General features: G+C 43.8%; 1 protein-coding gene across 2 annotated transcripts; it reads right to left on the bottom strand.

Annotated features, from left to right (window-relative positions):
• Positions 1–600: 600 nt before the first annotated feature.
• pax2a (paired box 2a) lies at positions 601–27,394 on the bottom strand. Of its 2 annotated transcripts, none has more exons than XM_061087395.1 (10): positions 27,346–27,388; positions 25,621–25,789; positions 24,407–24,604; positions 20,771–20,856; positions 20,442–20,564; positions 11,984–12,159; positions 9,899–10,019; positions 2,406–2,507; positions 934–1,020; positions 601–722 (listed from the first exon to the last, which is right to left on the bottom strand). In XM_061087395.1, exons 1-10 carry the CDS (start codon positions 27,386–27,388, stop codon positions 601–603), a joined length of 1,227 nt encoding a protein of 408 aa, XP_060943378.1. The 2 variants fall into 2 exon arrangements, with proteins under 2 accessions (XP_060943378.1, XP_060943379.1); XM_061087396.1 differs by having other exon boundaries at positions 665–741; positions 27,346–27,394.

A 27,394-nucleotide genomic window follows, 5' to 3' on the forward strand; every position in this document is an offset into this window, starting at 1 on the left:
TTATCTGATAACGTACTGTCGGTGGAGAAATGGGAGCAGAAGATGTCGTCGAAAGCACCAGAGTAAAGCCTGCCCTACATTGTGGAGCCAGGGTCTCATTAAGTGTCAGAGGGGCCCCACAACACTGGTTCAAGTCGCTGCATCGTCAAGCTATGGGACCATTGTCGTCTCCCCTGGACTTCTCTCTTTAGAGCAGAGAAATACTGCAGTTCATTACGTAAAGGAATGTGAGGATCCATGAATAAAATAACAACAACAACAGCAACGAAGAAACAAAAATAATAAAAACCCACAACATTGTTTTTTCCACATGGTATTCTTCACACTGTTTTTCTTCAATTTATATTTTATAATATATATATTTATATAATCTCTTAAAGTCATTCTGGAAATATTCAGGTCTGTGAGAGAGTGAGGGCTTGATGGGTGAGTTCTGAACGCCCCTTCGGACCCTTTTTTTGGCCCAAAGTGTGTAACGCTGAAGCTTGGGGCGAGATGCGCCGGCATGGACCTCGCTGATCCTCTCTCCTCATCACATAACATCACTGGGGGGATTTTCCTTTAGGACTCCGCCTCGCTTTTCCTTGACCGCAGTGTTTCTCAGACGGGGACAATATGGAGGCCGAAGCCGTGGCCCTGCAGTTTGAGCCGCTCCCCGTGGTAACTAGTGGCGGTCGTAGGCACTGGCAGCAGTGGGAGGTCCGGAGCCACGAGATGCGGCACTATAATAATAAGGGGAACCTGAAAGTTAACAGAAGAACGAAATGTTGGAATCAATGAGGTCAAACATCATGTAAGACAACTGTTAAGTAAGTCCCAAGGACAGAATACATGTTTTTTTAATATGACTTTAATTTTAATCTACAGCAAATCAAAGCTTATTCATGCACAGTATGTGTGTTAGATTTCATGATATAAGACCAAGTCACTTACTTAGTAATGCTGGATTGCTGAACCGCCATGCTTCATTGTAAGTGGTGTACTGTGGATGGGAGTAAGGGTTCCCCGAAAAGTCTCCTCCTAAAGAACAGATCAATACAAACAAACATTAGCAAAGAGCTAACAGAACACAATGGGAGACTACTTCCTTTTCATCAGTGTTACATTACAGCTTTGTCACACAACAGTTTTTATTGAGACATTTCTCCACACTCTCTTTATATGAACTGAATCTTCGGCCTTCACGACTTCCCCTGTCATTTTCCTTCAGTGACCACTTCTGCGTTTTTAAGCGATGATTCTTCCCTTCCAAACTTCCTAATAAGGTTCCCTGAGACTCTCACTCGCCGGTCGTCCTCCAGTGCAGGTCGAGGTAGAAAGGACAGGGAGGCTGAGGGGGTTTGTCGGAGAGCGATGCTCTGGGTCCACAGGTTTCTTTCTTTTTATGAGACCATAAACGCTGGGTTTTATATGAAGCTGCTGAAGAATGGCCTTTGCTTTAACAGTGTTTGGGGCCAGTCACTAAATCTTCGCCACCAGATGAAAAAAACCTACAAGGCTTTGGTTAAGAAGGAATCTGTGCCTGTATGTGTTTTTCTAGTGACATATAGAGCGAAACAAATTTCCTTAATTTGATATCGGCTTTTATCTTCTTGTGTATCCTACGATGCTACTCCATGCACACTGAGCTCCCTTGTAAATACTGCACGCCTGCTTTGATTATCAGCCCGTGTGAAAGGCACTGGTCTCCGAGCAATGAAGGGAACTGTGTTTTCAGTTGTTTGGAGGAGAGATCTACACGCGCTACACGGCAGCTATAGCATCCTCGCTGCTGGTCGTGTAACCCGAGCTCATCCCTGAGAGAGATAGTGATTTAAATATTTACAGGCCCTCCACGCCTCTGTGTTTTGACCCTTAACTGTTTGCTGTGAACCTGAACTGCAGGTTAAGTAGAGGGGAAAGAGATACGCTCCGCAGCCCTGAGTGTCCGGGGAGGCGAGGAGAGGAGCAAAAGCAGTGTTTATCGACGGGGCTGGTGAGAGTGCACTGTGTGGACACGGCGAGGGTAATGAGCGCTGGGAGCTGGAGTGTAACTGAGAGGAACTGTCCTATCTCACGGCCACTGATTGTGGTGATCGCCTATCGAGTTCATCTAATGTCCTCATCCGCAGATGCTAACCACAGCGCTAACCGCAGTCTAACAAAGCTATAACAAGCTTCCTTCAATCGTATGAGTCCAGAGCAACGATCTAAGCTTTCTTCATCATACTAACTGGGGGGGGGGGGGGGGGGGGGGGGGTTTATATGCATGTGCACCGTCAAAGAAATCACGGAAAAGATACAGTCAGGTAAAAAAGTGACCTCAAGTTGTTTAAACAAGATCAACTGAAGGGGACTATCTTCAGAAAATATAACCTGTAAAAGAAAGATTAATTGCATCGTAAAAAGGAAACAGTGTCACCTACCAGGAACCATTCCAGCAAGTGTGGAGGTGGGGTAGCTGCCTTGTCCTGTGGGGGGGACATGAGGCGGGTAGCCAGGTAAGGTGGAACCGGCCATGTCTCGACCTGCAGGCACACAGGAGGAAAACAGTTAATGATTGTATTTTTATCTCCACCCAAAATTGTTTTTATAGAGTAGTTATTGTATACACATCATCGTTGCCTGGGTTACGTTCACAGGCAATGCTTTTTCTTCAATAAAGAAGTGTCCAGAGTCCTTGGTGGTTAGGTTGAGGCAACTGAAGCACTTTCAGGAAGAAATATAATTTAATTTCAATGTCATAAAAATGAACATATTGTGATTAGTGCACAAAATGATTATGATTTTCAAACCATTATGTTTCTTAAGTGGTAACAAATACTGTAAGCTTCTAAACATGTTTAATCATCTGCAGAGGTTGATAGTTTAAGAGAACAGATGAAATATGTTATCATTGAAACTTTACTGAAAAGATTGATTTTGCAATTTGCAATTTGCAAGACCTGTCAGTTGAAAACGTAACGCAGGGTGTAATATTGGTCTTTCGATAAGTGTTAGCAAATTCATTGCATATAAAAATAATTTTGTGAAGACAGGGTAGATTTGATCTGCCATTATGGTACCACTCATTGTTTTGTTTTTGTGATTGTTTTTTTGCACAGCAATAATGAAACACGATATACAAGGCAAAAGCCAAAATTAACAAAGTGAAGTGATGCATAAAAGTCACAGATAATAACAAACATTGCTACTGTCTGTCACAAACGTCACACCATTAAATTTCTTTGAGACAGTCAAAGGAAAGATGGTGTAATCTTTGCAGCATTGCAGTTTTGTGGAGTTGCATGTTGACCTTCCATTTTCTGAAGCGCTTATCCTGCCTGGGGTCGCAGGGCGCTGACACCAATCCCAACAGGCACGAGGTGAAAGCTCGGCTGCACCTTGGACGAGTCAACGCTCAATCACAGATTTGCAATTTGCAATTTATTAACTTAATTCAAATTATTTTTATAAAATGATCTCATCAGAGACGATTACTACTATAAGATGAATGTACCACTGTCCTAAGCAGCTTTAAAACTGACAGAGGCATCCGACCATTGAGAGCTCTCTCTCCTTGCTCCACATTCAGCTCCGTAATTAACAGTGACAGCATCGGGCCTGGCTGGATGAAGGGGCACACAGGACAGGGAGTAGTGGGTCCAAAGCATACCCCAGCATCAGCCCTACATCTCTGCCTCTGCACCCCCCCTCCCCTTCTATTGGCCTTGCTTGGCCCCCCAGACCTCGGGCCTGTCACGAGGCTGGAAGGACTTGGAGGCCTATTGTTAACGCAAGGGATGAGTAAAGGGTCAGAGCCGGAGAAAAGCAGGGTGAAAAGGGGGAGAGGGTAGTTGCCGTTAATGAGGGCCAGTCGGTTTTGCTCCTGTATACACAACAGTAAAGCCACAAAGCATGATGGGATTTATGGCTTTGCAACGTGAAAGGTGAACGCTTTAACTTGGCGTATATCACAAAATTATAAGAACACAGAATTAAATAAGAGAAAGAGTAATCAGCTGGAAAGTATGAGCGTGATTGAACTTTGATCAGGGTACAGGGCCTTGTGGGTAAAGTTGTACCTGCTATAAAGGGCTGGCTGGCATACAGGCTGTAGCAGGGGCCATGAGGGTAGCTGGGAGTAGACGCGTCTACAGAGAGGCTGGACTGGTGGGGCAAGATGTCAGCTAGAGCCGAGTAGCCAACAGAGGAGGGGGTGAACGGGGCAAAGGATGCCTCGTGGGGCTCCCGCTTTACACACATGGAAGGTGGATATGATGGGTGAGAGTCTGCCAGGTGGAAGGAAAAGAAAAGAAAAACTAGGTGTAATGAAAAACATGTAACTCCTCACATACGTTTCATACGTTCACTTCAATCACTCAGATGTAGATGGGAGGGATTTGAGCTTTCTTAGTAATCTGCCCCTAACCGTAATGTCCAAAACCAAATACAGCAATGACAAGTTACCCGTGCCTTATCAGATTTGTAGTTGGAAAAAAAGGGAAACAAATGAGGAACTCTCTAAAGAGGTGCACATCCACTTCCTATCTTTTAACAAGTCAAGACCGTTGAATGCATATGAACTCTGAATAGATGAGCAGTCTTTAGCAGTTGATTTTTTCACTCCCATAGCTTATAATAATAATAATCTCCTATGCATCCAGCAGTAATTCATTCAACTAAGTGGAAACATGCACTAGTGAGATGTTGCAACAACAACACATCGCGCCTGATCAATCAAGCTTAAATGCGTAAGAAATTTCCCAAAGGTTTTGGGTAAACAAACAACATAATCTCACGGCTGCTCCCTCAAAACAAAATCACTCCCACAAATAAGCAAACAATCGGTGCACACACAGTTCAGAACTCCACACTTTGATCTAATTTGGCTGATGAGTTTTGGCATCTTTCACTTTCAGCTGCTCTGCCTCTCGAACCTATGTAATCAATGCGAGCTCTGTCTCCGGCCTCTCCACGTCTGCTGCGGAGCCCGTTTTATTCAATGGGGCCTTTAGGGAGAGATGGCTCTTTCCCGACGCTATGATAGCCTCATTAGCTGCTTCCCCCATCATTGTTGTTTTACAACAGGACTGTGTGTTTGCGATTCCTCATTAAGATAAGGGCTGCTCTATGGAAGGGGGATGCAACCCTGTCAGCCCCATGAACCTAATGCCAGGGAAACAGGCAACATAACTGACTGCTTTCCCATAGAAATCTATTGCAGGTTCTCCAAATCTCTTTCTCCCTCTTTTGTCTTTGTGACAGCTGCAACTGTTGATTTAGACACAACTGCCGCAATTACACTGGATACCTTCATCTCATTGAGACAAATACCATTGTTATTGAGGAAACGACACAAGTATAACAGAGCACAATTTGGACTTATGATCTTATCATAAAAAAAAAAGAACGTTTGCCACAAATCTCCGCCGTGAACAGAAATATTCTAATGAATGGGAGCTTTGCATCTAATTGGGTTGACCATGATTTTGTCACATGCACTGCACAAGTATGTCATGAATTTATGGGAAACTGAGTCTGCATGTGGAAATGACTGCAAATGGCCAGCACTCAGTTCTACTCTGCAGTTAATTATAGCCAACATGAAGTGTTTAAAGTTACAACAGCTTTCAAAAGTCCAGTCACACTTGGTTTGATTTAAACATGAAACAAAACCAATTCCCTCAGAAAAGCAGCATTTACTGAGACGAGACTTATTATTTGTGGTTAGCCTCTCTCCGAAACAAACCATTAATGCACCATGTACTACACCTAGATCGTTGGGATTATACATTCACAGGACACGTAAACCATTTAGCAGGAATCCAACAACTAACCAGGAGGACATTTAAACATGATAGTGAGTCTGTTTACACTCGATGTGAGACTTCCTGCAGAATACTGTAGGCCGTTGTTTTCTCAGCGCCCGGGCAACCGTTGTCAAACAGACAGGGGTTACGACGCAACAACAACTGATACAAACGCTGCGTTCAAGACCACTGAACTCTGAAACTAATCAGACATGGTGTTGCTTATTGTCCTGGAGACGAGGCAGGGCCCGGGTAAAGGGAGCCTGTCAAATCACAGGCCCTGATGATGGAGATGGAAGATAAACTCAGGGTCCTTGGGGACTCCTCTACCCAGCAAACACATCTCTGAGAGAGTGGAGACGCTATAGAGTTCTCCAACATCTGTCTCTGCTCCACCACTGATACCACGTCTACAGACCCCATCAACCATAGAAATGGACTGTTAAGAACCCACAACAGTGCTCGGCGTGATGTGTCAGGATATAGCTACAACAGCCTTCTCTCAAGTGGGCATTTCATTTTTAAACGTTCACCAAGGAACTCTTATGTGCAAACCCTTTACTGGCAGAACTCCGTTTTCAAAGGCTGACAGCCGATCGGTGGAGAACTTTTCCTTCCCGCTCAATGTTGAAGATATTGCAAAACTTCCAGTTCATCTAGAGACGAGTGTACAGAGACGATTTCCCTCCACAGGGTCACAGTCATGTTTCCTTCAAATTCAGCTAATTACACTTCTACCTTTGCTTTCCTTTATTGAGGTGTTGGTCATTTATAACCACTGAAAAGGAAGGGACAAACAAATTCTCAAAGGCTGCATCGTATCCTGAGTGAGAACAGAATATTTGCTGGGCCAAATAGCTTGAATTCCCCATCCACATGTTTAAAGTAATATATTATCAAATGTGTGCTCAAAGGTTAGAGTGCTTTTGCGGGGGGTTGATATAAACATTAATTTCCAAGCTTGGGGCTGCAGGCGTTTAACTGAGCTGAGACAAGCCGTTTGTCACCAGGCCACACACCAAGCACCGCAGGTTCGGTGGCTTGTTGTTTGAGAGAAGCTGGTGCTGCCAAGTCATAAAAGTGGAAATTAATTTGAAATTAAACCTTGTTTTTTTTCACCTCTTCTCTAGAGCCTCCAACAAACATGAAGACAGAGAGTGAATAGAACCAGCTCTTCAAATCTGCTGGAGTTCTAGTAGGTCAGAGGGGTGCCCATTTACACCCAGCCTCCCTGCAGGCACTGGTGAGAGTGATTATCAAGCCCAGCCGGCACAGAGACGAAACCCCGTTTAACCACAGCTATTAAGCAACGTTCTACAAACTAAGAAAATAAAGCATGTTCAGGCTACTGTCGGTTGCGCAGATATTAATAGAAAATTGTGGCGACAAATGAGTACTGGAGCAGAGCCAGAGATCAGGGGAGTTCACAGTGTTCACCTACTTTCGTGTGACTGGATACACACACACACACACACACACACACACACACACACACACACACACACACACAGCAGCTTTTATTTACTGTGTACACCAAAGCAAAGTGCTTCATTTACTCCTATCCAGGCAGAGACTCCCTATTTTAAGTAAGGAAGGAATTCCGTTCAATTAGATTTTATTTACAAGTCAAAAACCTTATTTAATAGTAATATTTTTTCAGTACAAGTGTAACACTATAATAACATTTAATTCAAATGCTGGAAATGTAGAGGTTTCCATTGTGCAGGGGAGGGACTTCATCCTCTCATTAAATCCCAGCGATGCATTTCAGTGCCCTGACTCTCTCTCCCTCCCATTTTGCTGTCACCCTCCTTCCGAGGTAACCGTCTCTTTCACACATCGGGGTAAACAGAGGACACAAAAGATGGCCGACATTGCTTTCACAAGCGCCCTTGGAATGCAAAAGCGAGCACTTCATTAATCATTCATCTTTAATAGATTATGCAAATTTCAGGACATAAAAATCAACAAGATCAATAACGGTATGAATTTTAATTGGGAGCAGAAAACATTTAAAGAATGAATATAATCTCGCAGCTCCATCCAGTACCAGAGCATAATTTATTGATAATTGGATCTCAGCCTAAGTGAGGAAGGTAATTTGGCATTTTTTTTTCTGCCTTGGCATACATTCCTATTTACAGTGTTTGCTAATGGCAGAAAAATAATATTATGCACTAACAACCTACAACCAATCAAATGCTTCATGCATTACTTTGCATAGTTGTGAAAATTAAGTAATAAAAGTTTACTGGATATTACTTCTGAGTTTAATTTGAAGCTCAAACGCATTTTTTTAATTCGGCTGTACTAAAGTACCTAATATTCCACTTAAAGTTTTGTTGGTTCGCCTCCTCATTATACAACGTGTGGCCCTCACATGTACCGCCTCAGGAGCCCCCCCCCACCCTCCCCCCCTCCCTCCAGGCCCCCAGGTGGCTTGGAGGCCACCTGCTATGAGTGTGCTCCCCAGAGCGAGACCGCTTTCATAGGAGGAGCCCGGCATAAAAGACAAAAACACACCTTTCTTCTCCTGAGGCCCAACTTTCTGGGGCAAATCTACCTCCCACATATTCAGGAATAAAAAAGGGGTCTTTCTTTTCCTACAGCTCAGTGCCGGGGCTGGACTATAGGGATCATTTGAGAAGGGCTACTGCAGTTTTCAATCATGCTGTCCTCCTCTTAACTCTGTCTCTCACACACACACACACACACTCCACAGTGGACTCATTGACTTGGATGCCCACTGCGTAATTATATGCGTTTTAATAAAAGGCTGGCAAATTATTCCGTGGCCATCAGTAAACCTAACCTCTCCTGGGAAAGCGCCTCAGCAGCCACAATGAAACAATATTTCAATTAACCGGGCGGCCATCAATGTCGACTGCAGAGTGTAGGAAGCCAGTGTGCAATGCAGGGCGGGTCAGTATGGGTAACATGATACAGATAGTTAATACTACACGCAATTCAATACACTGCACCTGCCATTACCTGTTGGCTCTCAGTGGGAGTTACTATTGAAAACAGCAGGAAGTTCACAAGTTGGATAAAAAACAAATTCATTGCTTCTTCACCAGCGTGCGTCTCGCCTCTCTCTCTCTCTCTCTCTCTCTCTCTCTCTCTCTCTCTCTCTCTCTCTCTCTCTCTCTCTCTCTCTCTCTCTCTTTCCCTCTCTCTCTCTCTCTCCACAGCATGAGGCAGCCAGCCAGCCGCGGTGCCGTTCCAGCCGCTGTCAATCAACAGGCTATCATAGCCTTTGATGACAACGTCGTGTCGCGGCGAGAACAGCAGCTGTCTCTTATGAGAAGTGCTCCCAGTCAATCTGTTAGCGGGCCAATCTGGGCTAACACAATAGCCAGTTAGGAGCGGCGTGCGAAAAAGACTTGAAGGATTTAATGGGCTCAGATGATATATCACCTCGCTCTGGAAATAAACACACAGAGTGCCTCAAAAAAAAAGAGGAAAAAAGTGCCTTGAAAAAGCTTTTTCATTTGGTGATAAGATTTTTATATCCCGGGAAAATGTGTGCGCCGTCATAAAGTGGCAGTCAGAACTGTAAAGAGTCAATGATAATGTAATATCTTAAATAAGAAGTAGCTGAACTGGAGTTTTTCTTCCAATACTCACTTCACTCAGTCGACCAATTTTTCAGAAAATTATAATAATAGAGAAGAGTACTGTAGTATAATACATTGAGTGAGTTAGTATATGTAAAACTTTATCCCAAAAAAATCCATATGTAGGTAGACAACTGTCTTTTCCCCCGACAACTACCTCCACTTGTGGATTCTGCTCATTGATATCAGGGGTATGAAGAAGTATTGAGTAAGAGATTTGATGAGTAGGTGAAAAATGACAAAGCAAAACAAAGATTTGGTTGTACCATGATAACACTCAGTATTATAAGGACTGTTATCATATGAGCTTAGTTTGGGACAACTGCTCTAGAGACGGATGTTTCCTGGATGGATACAGTGGCTGGACTTTGCATCAGAAGCCGAGCTCAACACACTATGTTCGCACTCCGAGTCCTGTTAAGTTAGACCGCCTTGTTTCGCGGAAGTCTTCGACCTGCTGCAGGTACGTGTATTCTTCTAGGGATCGATGTAGCGTGAGTCAGATTGTACCTGTCACAACAGAGTAGCTCTGGGACACACTGGAGGCGAGGTCGGAGCTGGCGCTGCTGGAGAGGCTTGGCTTCACGTCTTCCAGGCCAGCGTTCAGGGACGGGAGAGAGTACTCATTTGCCTGAGGAGAGGTGCAAAAAAACAGCTACTGACACTTCTGTAGAATAATCTCACATTCCAACATAGTGTGATCTGGGTAATATCACTGCTCCGCCACATGCAAGCCCACTTCTGGTTACAGATTTGGAGCTGATCTCCCCATATGCGTGAATATATGTGAAACATGTCTGAAGATAACCTCTGGTGTATGCAAGGAAGCTGTCTGTGATCCTCTCGCTGTGTTTTATTCTCCATGTTTCCTGTGAATTCTGCAAACACCCCTCCTCTCGCAAGCCCAACTGTCCCTGCTCCCTGTGCTTTTACCAAGACCCATGATGTATGCATGCATTAGGGCTTGTCTGAGGAGAAGGCAGAAAGGGAGAGAGGGATGAGAGAGGGATTGGGAGAGGAGTGAAAGGACGGGGTGTCAGCTGGCTCTTTGTGCTCCACTGCAGTCATCCCTGTGACCAGTCAAGGGAGGAGACATTCAGGGCTTTGTTACAGGAGAGACATGTGGTGTATTTTTTTAAAGGGGAGTACAACCTCAAAATCAACCTTTGTGCTTTGCCTCCAGGATGAACACATAAAACTGTGTTGATAAAATGATAAAATACAGAGTACAGTTGTACAGCATGCATTTCACATTTTTATTAGTTTTGTTATTTTTACTTTACATCGGAGGCTTTTCACTGGGTTTCTTTTTGGCCGTGATAAAACGCGATGTGCAGCTGCAGCCATCTTTCGCGTTTCTACACTTAATCATTCAAAATGCGTCGGCCCACTGTGCTGCACTGGAAAACTTCAGTCTCTCTGGTGTTTATTCACTTTAATCTCTCTGCAGCAGCTGTGCTGAATCCTGTTTGTTAATGAGATGACACTTCCTCTTCTTTAACAGGATAAGTGTGTGTGCGCACATTTGTGTTCGGTGAGTGTTTGGATCCGACTGCGTGTGTGCATCTGTTTGCCTCAATGGGATGGGGTCCCACAGGGGCAAGCCGGTGACCCCGGTCTTGTCTGCCTCTATCCCAGATAAACTCTAATTGTCTGCTTACAACTGTTCCCTGGCACTAGGCTGGATGTTCCTCTCTATTCCGCTGGGCCTCCGCAGCACAAGGGCCATTTTGTCATGCAGATGGGCTGTGGGCAGGGCTGGGCAGGGCCGGGCGAGTGGCGAGCACAGAGGGGCCTGAATGACCTGACCACATGGCTGCCAGAAGTGTGGGAGGGATGAGGCCTATTCAGCCCGGCCTCCTCAAAATGGCTTTTTAATACCCTGACGCAGACACCAGACAAGCCCCTAATAGCCTAATATCCCACCTTTTCACCACTTTAAGAAAAGGAGGGGGTGTTGGACACAGGGAGAAAAAAAGGAGGCGCGCAGAACGAGTGGAAAGCGGCCTGATTAATATTACATCAAATTAAAACTGATTTTTCTGGACCATTCTGACACCGTTTTTCTCTCCCCTCCTCCACCTTCCTCTCGCCTTTTTATTACCTTCTCCTCCACTCTTTGTGATTGCAAGTCATTTCCAATTCGTTTTGGTATTGATCTTGCCGTAGAAATCACTTTGGTAATTAGCTGCATTAGGGGCTGTAGAGCCGGCTGAGGGGCTGTCCCTCTGATTTATCGCCGCTGTAATTCCCCGCGATCGCACAGAGATGAAAATGAACTCAATTAGGCCACTGCTAAGGCTGCGTGGAAACCCATATAGAGTTCCAATGGAGAATTTAATAGTCTCTTGTTGTTTAACAGTCTAATAAATGTAAATATAGGTTATCCGCTGTAATAGGCTGTAGGCTGGTACTTTGCCTTCAGCAAGAAGTTGTGCAAAGCCTTTAGTCGCCTGTGTCAGAATGTGTGTCAGGTCATAATATTAGAAATCTGTGTGAATTATGTTACTGTTGACTACTCCAACTTAAGGGGAAACAGGGGAAGAAACTGCCGGGCTGTAAATGTCAGTGTTGAGAGAAATCTGTGTGGCCAACCTGCTCAGGTTTGATGTGTTCTGAAGTGGGAAAGACATCAGGGTAAGATGGACGTTCAAACACACGGTCCAGGGCCTCCAGCTGCTGCTGGGTGAAGGCGTCCGCTCGCAGATGCTTCCTTAAACTCTCAACGCTGCCCTGAGAGTCGCTGCCGGGGCCTGAGCCATCAGAGCCATCTAGAGAAAGACGGAAAGGAAGAACGGAAGGAGGAAGAGAGGGCGAGAATATTCTGCATCAGGGCCTGGTTGCATCTTTTTTCGTTTTTTTTTTCACTTTGCTTGTCATTATTCTAGCAGGCTGAGATAAGCAGGAGGAGAACATTTTCGAGCTCAACGGGTACGAGAGTGATGGCACGAGGAGCGGCCGTAAATTCAGGGAGACCCAGCGGCATGTCTGCCTTTTATCTCCCTCTCTGCTTCCCAACCGTCTCTCTCTCCTCCTCTCTCACACATTCACTCACTCTCGAGCAGCTCTCTACCCCTCCACCCCCCCATTCCCCCACCCCTCCTCTCCTCGTGGCCACCATCAGCGCGGTCATCATGTGATAGGTCTATGGTAATTGATGGATTACCTTCAGTGCAAATATATACTTGTAAGGGAGAGCGTGTGTTTCAGGTGGAGAAAGTTGGGCTGCCGATTACATACAGAGCCTCTCATTCTGCCAGCGGGAAATGGAGAGCCATTATTTAACTGTACTATTTCCTCGTGAACATATTACCCTTCCCTCTGTCCGTCTCTCCTTCTCTCCCTCCATCTTCCCCCCCCACATATTGCCTGTCTCTTCTGGAAAACAGAATGGAGTGGGGACGGCACTCAGGGCCGAATGAGGACGGGGCGTCAGGGGCAAGCGTATGCATTTCCTCACTCGGTCACACTCTATATAAACAAATGAGCCTATGCTTCCCTGGTTCTCCTGATCTCTGACCCTATCAACTCAGCCAGGGAGCCCAGCGCTGCCGCTATCAGCTCTAACCTCTGCTCACTCATCAAGTCCTGAACACTGAAAGCAAAAAGGGAAAAAGAAATCGGCTAAAACCTCCAGCCAGCATCCCAGGAACCTCCACTCCACTGCCTGCCTCCCACCACCCTCCCTTTCCTCCCTACACCCGACCGCCAACAGCGGATGAGGGCTTTAGCTACCGTACAAATCTGTCATTCTAAATTTGCAGCAGATTATGTTCTCTCCTGGGCGAGCCAGCGGTGATATATGATATGCAAGGCCGCTATTGATTGCCTGATCCGCCAGCAGAGGAGGGAGGCGAAATGAACTTGGAATGAACATCATGCCTCAACTCATTGTGCGTATAATACTCTACTTAATCCCACATTTTTCTGTGCTATGGAATTCAATTGATCAATCATGTTCCACTGATGGTACCATTTCAGGGGCGTTATTGCCATTCTGCTCGGCTGCTTGACCTTTTTTCAATGGCTGAGGCCAGAGGATGAACCCGACTCGCACCAAGAAATAGATCCATGGAGGGAATGGAATAGAACTGCAATTGGGTGCATGTGTGTGTGTGTGTGTGAAAAGAGAAAAGGTGTGTGTTGGCGGTATATGTGAATTTCACCACTGAAATATATTGACTTTAGGCTTTGTGTAACATTTATGAAGGAATCCATTTTTTTTTCTCCTTCCACGTGTGCTTTTCCTTCCATCAGTTAACCAAGTATGTTAGCACAGGCTTTTTTTTTCTTTTTTTAACAGCTCCATTGGGTGAAGGGTTGGTGTTGGTGTCGGAGCAACATTAGCGTTGCTGTATGAAACTCAATTGTTGTCTGTGGTACAGAAGAAAATAGAGTCATTAATTACCTCGTATCAGCTGGTCTGAGGAAAGAGGCGAGCTCAATCAATAGCGAGTGTTTGTCATTCACAACGGACGAGCATGTTCATACTCAGCAGCTTCTCACACACAGAACCAGGCTTTCTGAACCGCCAGCGAAAGGACATAGATTCCCATTGTAGGATATTCTTTTTTTTTGCCCTTTCTGTGATGCAAACATAATCAAAAAGCCCCATCGCCAAAATTAAAAGCAAATTCTTGAACGTGGAAATTGAATCGACGACAAATAAACAACAGCAAAATCTATATCTTGCGACACTTTGTGCTCCCGCCGAGGAGATTACGTTCTTGTCCCACATTTGTTTGTTTGTTAGCAAGATAACGCAAAAAACTACTCAACCGATTTCCATGAAAATTTCTGGAGGGGTGAGGCGTGACCCAAGGAAGAACCAATTAAATTCATGGTGCCGATACAGATTCGGGTTATTTTTGTTCCCACTTTCTTGTGAGATAAAGCGTTTTTCTTCATTTTCCTACATGGATATTTATTCATATTTATGTGTGTGCTATTTAGTGCAGATCCAAATAAAAATCAGTCCAACCAGATCCAGGTTTCATAAGGGCCCTGGCAGAGGTGCCATAGTTAAAGGTTTGTTTACACTAGTAATGTAAAAAAACAAAAGAGAGTGATTTTTTCGTCTCTGGCTCTTCAGTCATGTATGTCAATATATTTCAAATTTATGTGGCTAAAGAAATTGAAGATATGGCCGTTAAATTGAAATAATAGTAACTCGTTTATTTTCAGGATTTGCCATTAGAGGCTTGTGTTTGACATATATCATAAGATAGCTGCAATAAATCAGATTCATCCTTTGACAGTCAGCGTGTCAAGTGGAGTGTGAAGCCTGACTGTCAGATGTCTGTGTGTGTGTGTGTGTGTGTGTGTGTGTGTGTGTGTCTCATTGACTTGCTTTTTTTCCTTTTCTCACGGTTTCTCCAACCCCTTTGGGTGTCTCAGCAGGTATCCTCTTATCAATCCCACAGCACCAGCAGACTGCGTCTCTTTGTTTTAACACCAAAGTGCGAGGAGACAAACCGAGATAAAAAAACAAAAAAAACAAGACTCTCCAACGGTGACGTTCACACATCATCCCCCAAAAGCAAATTCTCTCTTTGAGCCATATTGAAGAGACGGAGGCTGGTTATTGTGTCCAAAGAAAATTCAACTGCATATTTAACGAATGAACATGAAACTGCAACTGGTTCACAATAAAAGTTGTTAAAGACCTCCAGCAAGCTAACACTCTTTCAGCCATTTGTACACACACGCTCACAAAGATTAAACCAATGACACCAGCGACTGTGAAGCCGACTACAATGGCATCAAAAGCTGTCTTCTATCTCTGCTTGTCTCTGAGGGGGATGTTAACGTCTTGTGTTGGCAAAGTGGCACTTTATGTCCTTCTTTCATCTCCCCTGCTCCTGTGATAAGATAACAGAGCAGACAAGAGGTGGGGTGGTGGGGGGGGGTGGACTTGTTTGAAAGGCAAATGAATTCCTACACACTGGCTGGCTCGCTCCGTAAATCAACGACACAGGGTTTCCTAGATCAGAGGCTGCGGGTCGACCGTTTACCTATTCGTCCTCTGCTGATGGGCGGGATGATGCTATCGCAAATTGTGGATCATTTGTCGCTGTTTTTTAAAAAATGCAGTTGAGCTTGGGAAAAAAAGGGAAAAGCAAGAGAGAGCACAAACAAACTGGTATACCCAGAGGGTGAAAACTCCTTCGCTGTAAGCTATATTTATGAAACCTCTGAAGCGGAAAGGAGAGAGGTGGGTGGGGTGGCGGAGAGAGAGGGAGAGAGACAGCAACACTGCCATGGCTGTTAAGATCCTGTTATGTTGTGGCGTGTTTAAGAGCTTTATTAATTCGATTTAGCACCACCAACCAGTGTACTGAGTGTCAGCGGGCGAAGTGATGCTCATTTGATGTTTGCACTCACTGCTGAGGCACTGGGGCTGCATGGATAGTATTTTTGAAGCACGTTCTTATTTTATGGACTGTAATTCACATTCTCAGATGCAGGCCAAAGACAGAGGTTTAAAAAACGACTAAATAAAAGCACACAACTGTTTGGATTCAGTTCATGGGCGGCGTCTGTAACTCAACTCAGAGTGAGCCGGGTGTTAATCGTACATTGGGGGTTTGTTGGTGGTTAGTTTTCCAGGCTAACTCGTCTCCTCCCCACATGTCAACGTGTCCTTGAGCAAAATACTGAACTGCTTGTGATGCGTGTTCGTGGGGGGAAAAACTGTCAATTAAGATAAAACAGTTTGCCAAATAAAACTGATGTAATATTTGCAAACCGTTTGAAACACGCAGTATAAAATCCCAGTGTGCCTGTGCAGTGAGACTATTGCAGTAAATTCCCTCACGTCTTTTTAAAAAGAAGGAAGCAAATCAAGCAAATCGCTTCACAAAAATCAAGAAGAAAAACAAAAAACATACCACATTGTGATTTTATATTATTTAACTTGGATAAATTACAGAAAAATAACTTGATATGAGGAATATATATATGAAATATTCTCCCTCTTCTCTAACTGTCCTTTGTCCTCCTCTGCTTTCATCTCCACCCTCCTCTGGACCAGTCTGTCGTTTAGCGTCTCCACCCTGTGTGGCGAGTATTTGTGGAAATGCAATTAACGTATACGCTTTCTTTTCTCTCGCCATTTCTCCCTCCTCAAGCTGAGTAATGCACTGCTCCATTAATTCTTGGCATCGGCGCCCCTAATTGACTTTTCTCTGACATGATTCCTCTCCACTGAGTGAATTCCCTCTCCTTATATTTTGGTGACGGATCTCATTGTGCGTTGTTTACAACTATATACGGGGGGTCTCACGCAGCCACGCCGCTGAATGCAAAGGACTCAGGGAGAAGACAGGGAAGATGAGAGCAGGAATGAAACGTTGAAGGGGAAGAACGACAGAGATTGAGCGCAGGAGAAGGAGGGGGGAGAGATGCAGCGTGGACCCTTTTGTGTCCTCCTCCACCGGCGGGGCCCTAACAGCTTCTTGTCTCTATGTTACGCTCTGTGGCCCCTCTCAGACCAGAGCTTTTCTCTGGCACACACACCCCATCAGGGCCATCATGGTGCTCATGATTCCATTTATTTCTGTCTCGCTCTGGATGCATTTATTTTCTAAAGCGATCCTCTATTGACTCATTGTCATGGACTGGCTTGACTAGCCAACCAGTGTCGGCCCAGGTTCAAATCCATACACTAACTGATCTAAACTCCACAAATGGGTCATATGTGTAAGAGATACACGGCGGACGATCCCCAAAAGGGCCAAATATCAAATTTGAACAAATCAACAAGGTGACTGTATTCATTTTTTTCCTGCAGCTATTGAAAAAGGTTGATGTGACTCTGGTGCTACGATCATTCTTTTATGTCATGAATGAACAACCTGCCAGGGCCATATTTTTCCTCCCCGCTCACACACTCATCAGCTCCTTCTACACTCATCCCACACCCACGCTACAATCACAAGTTATGACCTTTGCTTTCTCCATCTAATTTATCACTGTAGCTCCCTACTGCCTGTCCTCCCCACTGGGCGCCATCCAGGACGTGGTAAGCCGGTGATGAGAGAAACACACACTCAGGTCACATCAACCTGACTGGCACAGCGGCAAGGTCAGGAGGAAGTTGGTAAGAAAATTTGAATTTACATAAAGCTGAGGCGCTAATAGCAACAACAGTTCTTGAAGGAAGGAACAAATGAGAGCAGACATGTGTTATAAGATAATTCACTCAAAATTTATCTCTGAGATTCCGGCGGAGGGCCGCAAACTTTTTAGAACAAATGCATGCATCTTTGGCGCGATATGATCCAACATCTGACAACCACGCAGCGTTCGTCACCCTATCCTCCCAAGTCTTTTCTTGGCTTCCACCTCCACCATAGGTTTAAATGACTGAGTTTGAGCGTGCTGTACAACAGGCTAATTTCCCCACTTCACTATTAATGCATTTGGCAGGAACAACATCCCATTTGCTGTAATGAGATACACAAATAAATCTGGCTGTGGATAGATTCGGGGTGGGGTGGCGGCAGCGGTGGTGGTGGTGATGGCGGTGGGAAGAGAAGGAGTGGGGGGGGAAAGGAGGAGGTGGAGGAGGGGGGGAGCATTGAGACGCATTCTCCCAGCTCTGGCATAATTGGTATCGCTGCTTGCAGACATGCAAACCAATCTCTCCACAGATAGGGCTGAGACTCTCTCTTTTTCCCCCCTTAAGGCTATTTCTTTTGTCTTTTCGATAGCTTGCACATCCGAGATAGAGGGAGGGAGGGGAGTAGGGGGGGGCGAGATGTTAATTTGTGAATTAATGGCTTTTCTCCGCAGAATTGCAAATTCTTTTAAATGTCACTATGTTCACTGTGCGAGGAGCATCCGGAGCCACAGAGTTCCTACGTTGGTGCACACACACATTTTCATGCACAGGTGTACACATACAGGCACAAATCCTAAAACTAATCCTTGCTCAATTCTCAGTCAGGCTGCCAGGACCTTCTTCTTCCCTCCTCACCTCATAAACCCACTTTTTTCCTCCTCTTTCTCTTTATCTCTCATCCCTCTTCCTCCTCCCATCTCCGCTCAGAGCCGTCCGGTGTAACATGCTACTTTTAATTTGCAATAACACATGACAAGGACAGATTAATGGCTCTTATGGCACCTATGTCCCTGAAGCTCGTCTTACGGGAACCCGGTGTACATAACGCGTGTCACACTACATTATCTCTACAGCCCTCCGGTAATGGGGACCTTTTTCTTCCTCAAAGGGCAACCACTGACTTCAGCCACACCGGGAACACACACCTCCGCCAACACCACAAGGCCAAAAAGTGAGTGATGCACTTCTTCTTTTTTCACATAAAATGGCCAAATGAACAGCAATAGGCACACACATGTTAAACATTGCGAGTTAAAGTAGGACATTGGTTTACAGACATGCAAGAAAGTCCAGGTCTCCCCTTGTTTTTAATGCATTTATCCACTTTCTTATCTATTTACTAGTGGATTTGTGAGTTGCCAAGGAACATTTAAACATTTTTGCAGGCTTGTTTCTGCTGTGACATATTCTTATCCAACTCAGATGGACCAGGCCCTTTCTACCACAGGTCATTCTGCAGCTGAGGCTATAACTGTAACTTTGTTTTGTAAAATAACAACAAAGCTGAGATAATTCTAAAAATATAGGCAATGCTGAATTTATCTAAATAACAAAACACAAGAGGTTCCTTGACAACACAGGCCAAAATACGGCTAAGAATTATTATTGTTTTATTTCTTAGAATAAACTGCATCTTGTTGAATATCCATATTTGTGCCTCATAACAATTGTGAATACACACAACTGAGCATTACTGTATATTGAGCTTGATGCTATTAAATGGAAAATAAGGTTTTCCACGGTCACTGTACTTTAATTCATTTTAATTTCTTGGCAGATTATTAATTGGAAAGAAAATCCCCCCCGCCTGCAATTAAACTCAAAGCCCCTGGAAGAGTGAAAGCAGCAGTTAGGAGGAAAGTGATCTGATTTGACCAAAGCAGCAGAAGAGAAGGTTGTTTAACTTCAACTTACAATGTCCGATTTTCCTTCCATCCATGTGGTTGCCACTCCAGAGAACTAAAGAGACAGAAACATAAAAGAAGGAAGTGGCTTGTTTTGATAAGTGCTCTTTGGGATAATTTCAACCATATAATCCCATCAGCCACCTCAAAGCAGCACAACAGAGTCACACACACACACACACACACACACACACATGCACGCACACACACTCATGCACACACACGCGCAGCCCCCTCGCTGCCTCCACCGGTCTGTTCCTACACCTGTTCAGGCCTCCACTAGGGACATGTTAATTCATAGGCATTAAAAAAGCCAATTGTTTGCACAACCGATAATCTATTAGCCCTCAGGCAGTGTGTGTCCACTCTTGCCTTGCCTAGGAATGAGAAATTCTGGCTTGGACCGGATAGGCCTCCACTTAATCTTTGAGCATATCTATTTTCTTGCCAGTCCCCTGATGTTGTGTGTAGTCTAGTATGCAGTCTTACAAAAAATACAATATTATTGAGTTTTAAATGCTGTTCAGCCCTTCAGAATAAAATACAGCTCAGCCACAAATGTATTTATATATCTATGTACTGTTAAATATAAAATGTATGGTGGTTAACTGATGGTATCGTGGCAGAGAACCACAAAAATAACTTATTTTCCTGCCATCTTTTTTTTTCTTATGATATGAAACTGAAAAGAACAGCAGCACTGATGCCTTGCCAAGGGGGATTAGACTTGTATGACAGCTATATAGGATATCTACAGTACGCCTGAGCATGTTATGGAATTGAGATGCAGCTCTGTGGACGTATGGTAAAACATAGGGCATCAGAAAGCTGATTGAATCGCAACACTTGCCCTGGCTGCTACACAACATAACAAGTCACTGGAGACAGCGCACAGAAACACACTGGGCTGCAGCGCTGTCATAAACGCCATCCTCTTCACACACAGGAAAAATAAAAGTGGGAGACGAGTGATGGAGAGAATTAAAAGGATGGGGAAACAAAGGAGGTCTTGTGTCTCCCTTACCTTCGTCTCGTTTCCTCTTCTCGCCGTTGGAGCGGGGGATACCCAGAATGCCGTTGATGGAGTAGGATCCTACGGGATCGTTGGAGGCGCTGGACACATGTGGGGGGGAGGCTGTGCTGGGCACTGATGAAGAGAGCTGAGTTAGAGTTGTGTGTACAGTGTGTGTGTACAGTGTATGTGTGTACAGTGTGTATGTCTGCATGTGTCAGTGGATCATTTGTGTATTCACACAGGTGCATGTTGCTGAAAATGGGTAAATACATGCAGCTCTTCATGTTTTGCTGTTTTCCTCCTGTTGTAAATCTGTGTGTGGCCTGGTTCTTGCTCACCTATGGTGTGGCCGGGCGTGGAGAGCGGCGTAACGGATCCGTCGGGGGACGGGTGGAATTGCTGCTGGACTTTGGTGCGGATAATCCTGGTGAGGCGAACAAACAGACACGGATCAATCAATTCTGCTGCCAGAGCACAGATATTTCACACCAGCTCCCTTTGCATCCGCCCCGGGACACTTAACCACGGCACATCGCATCCACTTTACGCCCGAGCATGTACTAGTGCTCCGTGGTTTGGGACGCTTGTATCCTCGCACTCGGGCCCAGTCACAACTAGCCAATCTTGGGGGGGGCCTTAGGGGCAATCTCTCAGCTCCTGTGTGCAGCTGAATAGTGGCTGCCCCCTGAGATGGTGGATTCAATCTAGTTGGATTCTGAGGTTAGAAATATGATAAAGTCCCCACACCAGTAAGATGTGATGTGGCGGGAAAGTCTTCATTGCACTTTGGTCTGAATGATCTTGCAAACAAAGCATGAAATCACATCAATTCACCTCAATGATCAGCTTCACTGGCTCTACCTGGCCGAGTCTAATAATCTCCCTCTCCCGCTCCCCTCTCCCTCGTTTCTCCTCATTCTCTCTCTCTCCCTCTCCATCCCTCAACCCTGATCTTTCACTCCTCTCGCTCCCACCCTCATCCTCTTTTCTCATTTCTGCTCTATAGTGTCCAGTGTGCTCTCTGTTTTACTGTACTTTACAGCGTCTGTCTCTCTCACCCTGCTCTTCTCTTTATCTCTTTTTTCTTTCTCTCTTCATCCTCCGTTAAATCCATCTCTGTATTTCTCTGTCCCCTTCGCTGGCGTCTGTTGCAGACGGACGACCACAGCTTATTGACTGGGAACTCGGGGATAGAAAAGTTGACGAGGCAGAGAGGAACAACGGATGCAAATGTAGATCTATAAATTACATGTTACAGGAAAGCAATGACGCCTTATTAGCCCAACACAAGACCACCGCCACATCAAGCATATTTTCCTCTGGGGTTCTCTTTGGTTATAAAACGTTACACAATCATATCACAACTTTAGAGATGATAGAAATTAGAGACTATATAGAGAAAATAGTAAATAGTAATTTTGCTGAAAACAGGAGGGTACAATGGGATTTACACAACCTCAGCTCTACTTCTGATCACATTACATCAAACCAGGAATGTGAGAGGACTCAATAACGTGTGAGAGTTGTGTACTGACAGGAATCACCCTCTCGCTGGAGAGGTGTGACAAAAACAGACTTTAACAGACTGCAAATGAAGCGATTGACGTTCCCATGCAGCACCCAGCAACGAGCCATCAACTCTGCTTCAGGCAGCGATGGGGTTAAACTTCCTCGGGGCAAAAAAAAAAAAAAAAATGTACATCAAGACTCTTTTCATTCCCCTCAGTATCTCACGCGTCCTCTACACTCTCTCCTTCAGGCGGGGTAACAAAGGCAAGCAGCCTCCTCCAGAAAACACACATCAATATTTTATTTGAATTTCTAACATCTCACCACAACAGTTATCTGACCTCATGACTCGAGGGAGCCTCATAAATTCAAGGACTTTGTTTCGAGTCTGTGTTGTTGATATTGAATAAGCAGTTTGGATGGGTGAATTAACGACTTTGGCGCTCGGCCGATGTGGAGGGAGAAAAAATTCCCCAAAGAAATATTAAAATGTGGATCAATATGATTGAAAGCCACTTAGGACCCAATGGGTACGCCTGTGTCCACTGGGCATGGTGCAGCGGCTGGAAACTCCTCTCTGCGGCAACAAAACAAAGTGCAACCCAGTATCTGTGTAATCTTTAATAATTCATGCAGGGAAAATGTGTTTAAAGCCAGGACATCCTCTTTAGTGTACAGAGCAGAGGTCAGCCCCTTAACCACAGAGACCACCAGGGGTCCCAGCCTCTGTCTCCCTCTCCGCCTGCCTCTTTTTACTCCTCTTCTCTCTCTAATACACGAAAGTATCACTGGAGATAACACAAACTCTCAAGAACACTGCTCATTTTACTGCAATAAAATAAACATCAATTAACTCTTCTTCACGTCTAACAGGCTTTGCGGAAATGAAAGAGTGAAACCTGGTGAGTGTCAGGTTGTGATTTGTGAGGTCAAGCTTTACGAAGATGAAATGCACATTTGTGCATCGCCACAAGCTTTCATGTTAATTATTAACGCACAGGCTAAATTAGTTTTAAAGGACACAATTTCTCCTGCACACGGCTCAAATATGTTCTCTTACAGTAAAACCATTTCACCGCCACAGTACCTGTTTGAATGCATTGCCCTTGGGTTTCTGAACAACAGGTTAGAACAAAGAGTGGCACCAGAAGAACCTGTTGAAACCACAGTTTCCACGGTGGCCCAATTTTCCCTTTCTCTCTTTTTCTCTTTCTCTTTTTTTTATATAAAGATTCATCCATCTCCTCCATTTAAAGCTGGATGTGTTATGAGACTCTCTTCAGCTCATTAAAATGTAATGCCGATGACCAGCTCTCTGGAACAGTGCCTCCTAACCAAAGTTCATCACTCGCAGGCACTGGGGGGACTTTTTTCACTTTGCACACTGCAGCAGGCAGTGCTGGGGCTTTTTTTTTTTCACCGGGCGTCCTCTGTCTAAAGACACTTTGTCCACTGCTGTCCCAGCTCCATCTGGGGAAGGTGTAGGGTGTCTGTTAACAGAAACTCTTTTATACTCCAACTATCCATTTGGGGACTACATATTTCTATTTCTATGGAGTTTTTAACCTTTATTCTACACTTAAATAATAATAATAATAATAATAATAATAATAATAATATTATTAATAATAATAATAATAATAATAATAATAATAATAATAATAATAGTAATAGTAATAATTATAATAATAATATACTATATAAGCTAAATAATGATTATATTAATGTACACTAATGGGTTGCAATCTCCTGCAGGTTCTTGAGTCTATTTTTATTTGTCACGAAAGGTAATGTACATTAACAGTAATCATATTGATAATATTAATAATAATAATAACTGTGTATGTTTTTAATAATTAAGAGTGAAATTGTGCTGTGTTGTGGCTCCACATTCACCTCAGTGTTGGGGAAACAGAGCAATAAAGAGGCTGCCTGCTGCCGCCTCTGTCGCAGTGTGGTCCGCGTCTATTGAACGACTTTGTTGGGTATTTCCCTGCGCCTCTGGATCTGGTTACGCGGTATTGATCGGTTTGTATCGAGACAGATGTGATTCTCCGTGGCCCCGTGCAGCCTCCGCCTCGGCTCCCCCACCTCCTCCGTGTGCAGGCAGTGTCGTGGAGGGCCGCAAAGGGGATTGAATTGCACTTGTGAGACCACCCCGGTTATATAGGCTATATGGGGCTCGGCTGGAAATGACTAGAGTTCAGAGCTCGTCTGTGGAGATAAAATGGCTATTCCGTTTATTTCGAAGCTGATTTATCCCATTTAGGCGTGGCGCATGACACGACTCCCCCCACTCGCATTTCCCTTTTGAATTTTTTTGACACTCAAACATGGTCTGTTACACATTTAGGAAAAATCAAATAAGGAAAGTGTGTTTTAAGGAGATTTTACGCATTTTGGCACAATTTGGCACAGCTTTTAAACATGATAAAAACCAAACGAAACCAGCTTTTTCCACCTACCTGTTGATGGAGGAGACGCTGGGGACCGTGTCGTTGTCGCAGACGCCCTCAGCCAGTAGCCGGTCTCTGATCTCCCAGGCGAACATGGTCGGGTTCTGGCGCTTGTAATCTGCTATTTTATCCACCACCTTCGGAGTTGCGACCTTTGGTTTGGAGCCACCGATGACTCCGGGTTTAATACTGCCGGTTTCATAGTACCTGCATGGGGGTGCAGAGTGAGTGTTCCTGAATGGATCCATCCTAGATCCAACAATCAGTGAGTCAGCTGTCTGAATGATGAGAGGCCGACCTTCTGCACTTATGTAGGTCAGAAAATAATAATTACCTACAACAAATATGTCTGCGCGTAATCTACATTTTGTGTTGAAGTGTGCAGTTGTATGGGCCTATTTTGTGTGTGTCAGCTGGAAGGTGAACAGAGCGGATTTCCAACGAAAAAGCAGTGTAATAAAAAACAAAAAAACACACAATATAAGCAGTGGCACGGACAGGACCAAAGGACAGTTTTATAGTTTTCCAGTCTCCATGAGCTTATACAGTAGCATGCACGTATATATATATACATGCCACCATGACCTATTGGTAAATGTTGGTGACAAAACATTCAGTGTGTGTGAAATGAAAATACCTCTGAAATGCCTTCTGATAGCTGAAAAAAATATAATTTCAAAATATTATCTCACAGCATCTGTGCTCTGAAGTAAAATGATGTAAAACTAATTTATCATTTTACACTCATGGAAAAAAATATAGTTCAACTTAAAGTCTGTGTTTATGGTTGTTGTTTTTTTCTCCAATGGAATATGATGCTCAGATGTGAGTTTAACGTGGTTGTGAGTCATATTAAACTCAGGCCTTTATTTGAAACACAATATTTTCTTTATCACCTATAATTTTCACACAGCCTCCAATTCTAATTATTTTTTTTTCTCTCTTTACGTTTAACTTTACTCCTAAAATGTATCTTTGGAATATGGTGATTTTATATTTTTTGTGAGGCTGAGAGTGATGGAGAGAAAATCTCGTACGCAGAAGTGCTGTGTTCAAGCAAAAAAGAAAATAGAGAAAGAAAGTCGAAAAAAAAATGACCTGCCTACATAACCGATGACTGAGGCTGAAATAGAGCTGGGTGCGCATATATACACGAGCTATAGAAGATTGATGTTTGACACACATAGGGCTCTGTCGCACTGGTGCTGGATCCCCCCTTTTACCTGCCGAGGATTTTGCTGACACAGCCGTGACTGACCCGTAGCTGTCTGGAGATGTCGCACGGCCTGACGCCCTGGTGGGCCAGCTCCACGATCCGCTGCCGCACCACGTCCGGGAGGGGTCTGCCGTTCACGAACACCCCGCCGAGCTGGTTCACACCGCCATGCCCTGCGTGGGACACAACAGCGGCACAGGGGGGGCATAACATTACATACCTGCAGAGGACGCAGCGTCTCTGCACCGAGTGGAGTGATTTTTATATTACTTTACGGTGAGAATGTGTTTTTTCAATTACAGTAAATCACATTGCTGTTTTACACAGACACACACATACACACACACACAAACGCACAAACACACACACACAGTATGATTTACGTGTTTATATGTATTGCCTTCATGCGTAAAAGCGCACGCTTGCACATTTACTATTTGGTCAAAAACCTTATGTTGTAAAATTTCTGGAAAATATCTCCTACTAGGATTATTACAATTGCGATTTCATAATTATAATTATAATATTAATAATACGTTAAAGCATGATAGAAATGAAGGCAGCCAATGATTAAAAACTCTAAAATTATCGTATTCTGATTATTTTGCTTTCAAATACACATATTAAAAACAGACTAAAATAAAAGAATAATTTTTAAATATACCAGAATTAATAAATTATTATTAATAATAAAACCCACTTCATTGTCTCTTTTGTAATAAACAACATTACCTCCTCTCCTCTGCCTGTACACACTGACTTGGATAGGCAATATTTTCCAGGAGCATCTCTTCCCCTGCAGCCTAACACATGTCGCCAGGTATTATGTTTCAACCTGTTTAATTTTCCTCGCACAATTGCTGTAAATAATTAAAATGAGCTTTTATAACTCATATTACAAACGCGGATGGTGCGAATGAGGAGGAATAAATAATTTACGCACGGTGCCGGGTCTTCTTTACGCATATCATATGGAGGGGGAAGAAACACACGAGGAAAGGTGCAGATACTACTGCTTCTGTTTTTACTTCAGGTTTTATTTTTACGCACCTGAATGCGAAGAGTTGGTTAATAAAGTGACACGTTCTCATTCATTAACACACAACGTGCTCTGCTCTCTCTAACGTATGTGTCACTTCACAGGTAATAAAAGCTTTGTATTTTAATTCAGGCAGTTTCTATTTCTCACTTAAGAGTAATTGGTATTAAACATCCTAAATGTTCTTATTTACATGAATATTTTACACTAGAAACTTAAGAAAATATAAAACTCCGAACAAAACTTTTGAGTGAGACAAGCCAGAATTATTATTTTCAAACAAATTACTAACTATTATGATTGTTATTTTCTAAGTTGAATTTATAACTTTAAGATATGGGTCGACTGAAACTGATTTAAAAGTAGTTTTCTTGTAAACTTTGTTGCCAATTTTCTCCTTTGTTTTCATTGAGAAATATTAGGGTTGGATAACTGGAAGTAAAATTAAAAACACATTGAATCTCTCGTATTAAAAATCTCTGTGTTCATCTTCAGTACTGGAATAATATGCTGGCAAACATCGAGCCTATGAATGGACTTAAAATAAAAAATATCTATAAAGCCCATTTTAACATTTCTACCTGCGTATTTCTTTTACATCATTGTCATTGCAGACGCCTTGAAACTCATTTGCACCATAAGTGGAGCCACAGCAGAGACGTCGGTGTGTGTGAACTAACTCAGAATACTCACGGTGCATGGCCGAGAAGGGGTCTGCTTTGCAGTGAATATCCATGGGATA

Source organism: Limanda limanda, chromosome 15 (assembly GCF_963576545.1).
Source record: "Limanda limanda chromosome 15, fLimLim1.1, whole genome shotgun sequence".
NCBI classification, from domain to species: domain Eukaryota; kingdom Metazoa; phylum Chordata; class Actinopteri; order Pleuronectiformes; family Pleuronectidae; genus Limanda; species Limanda limanda.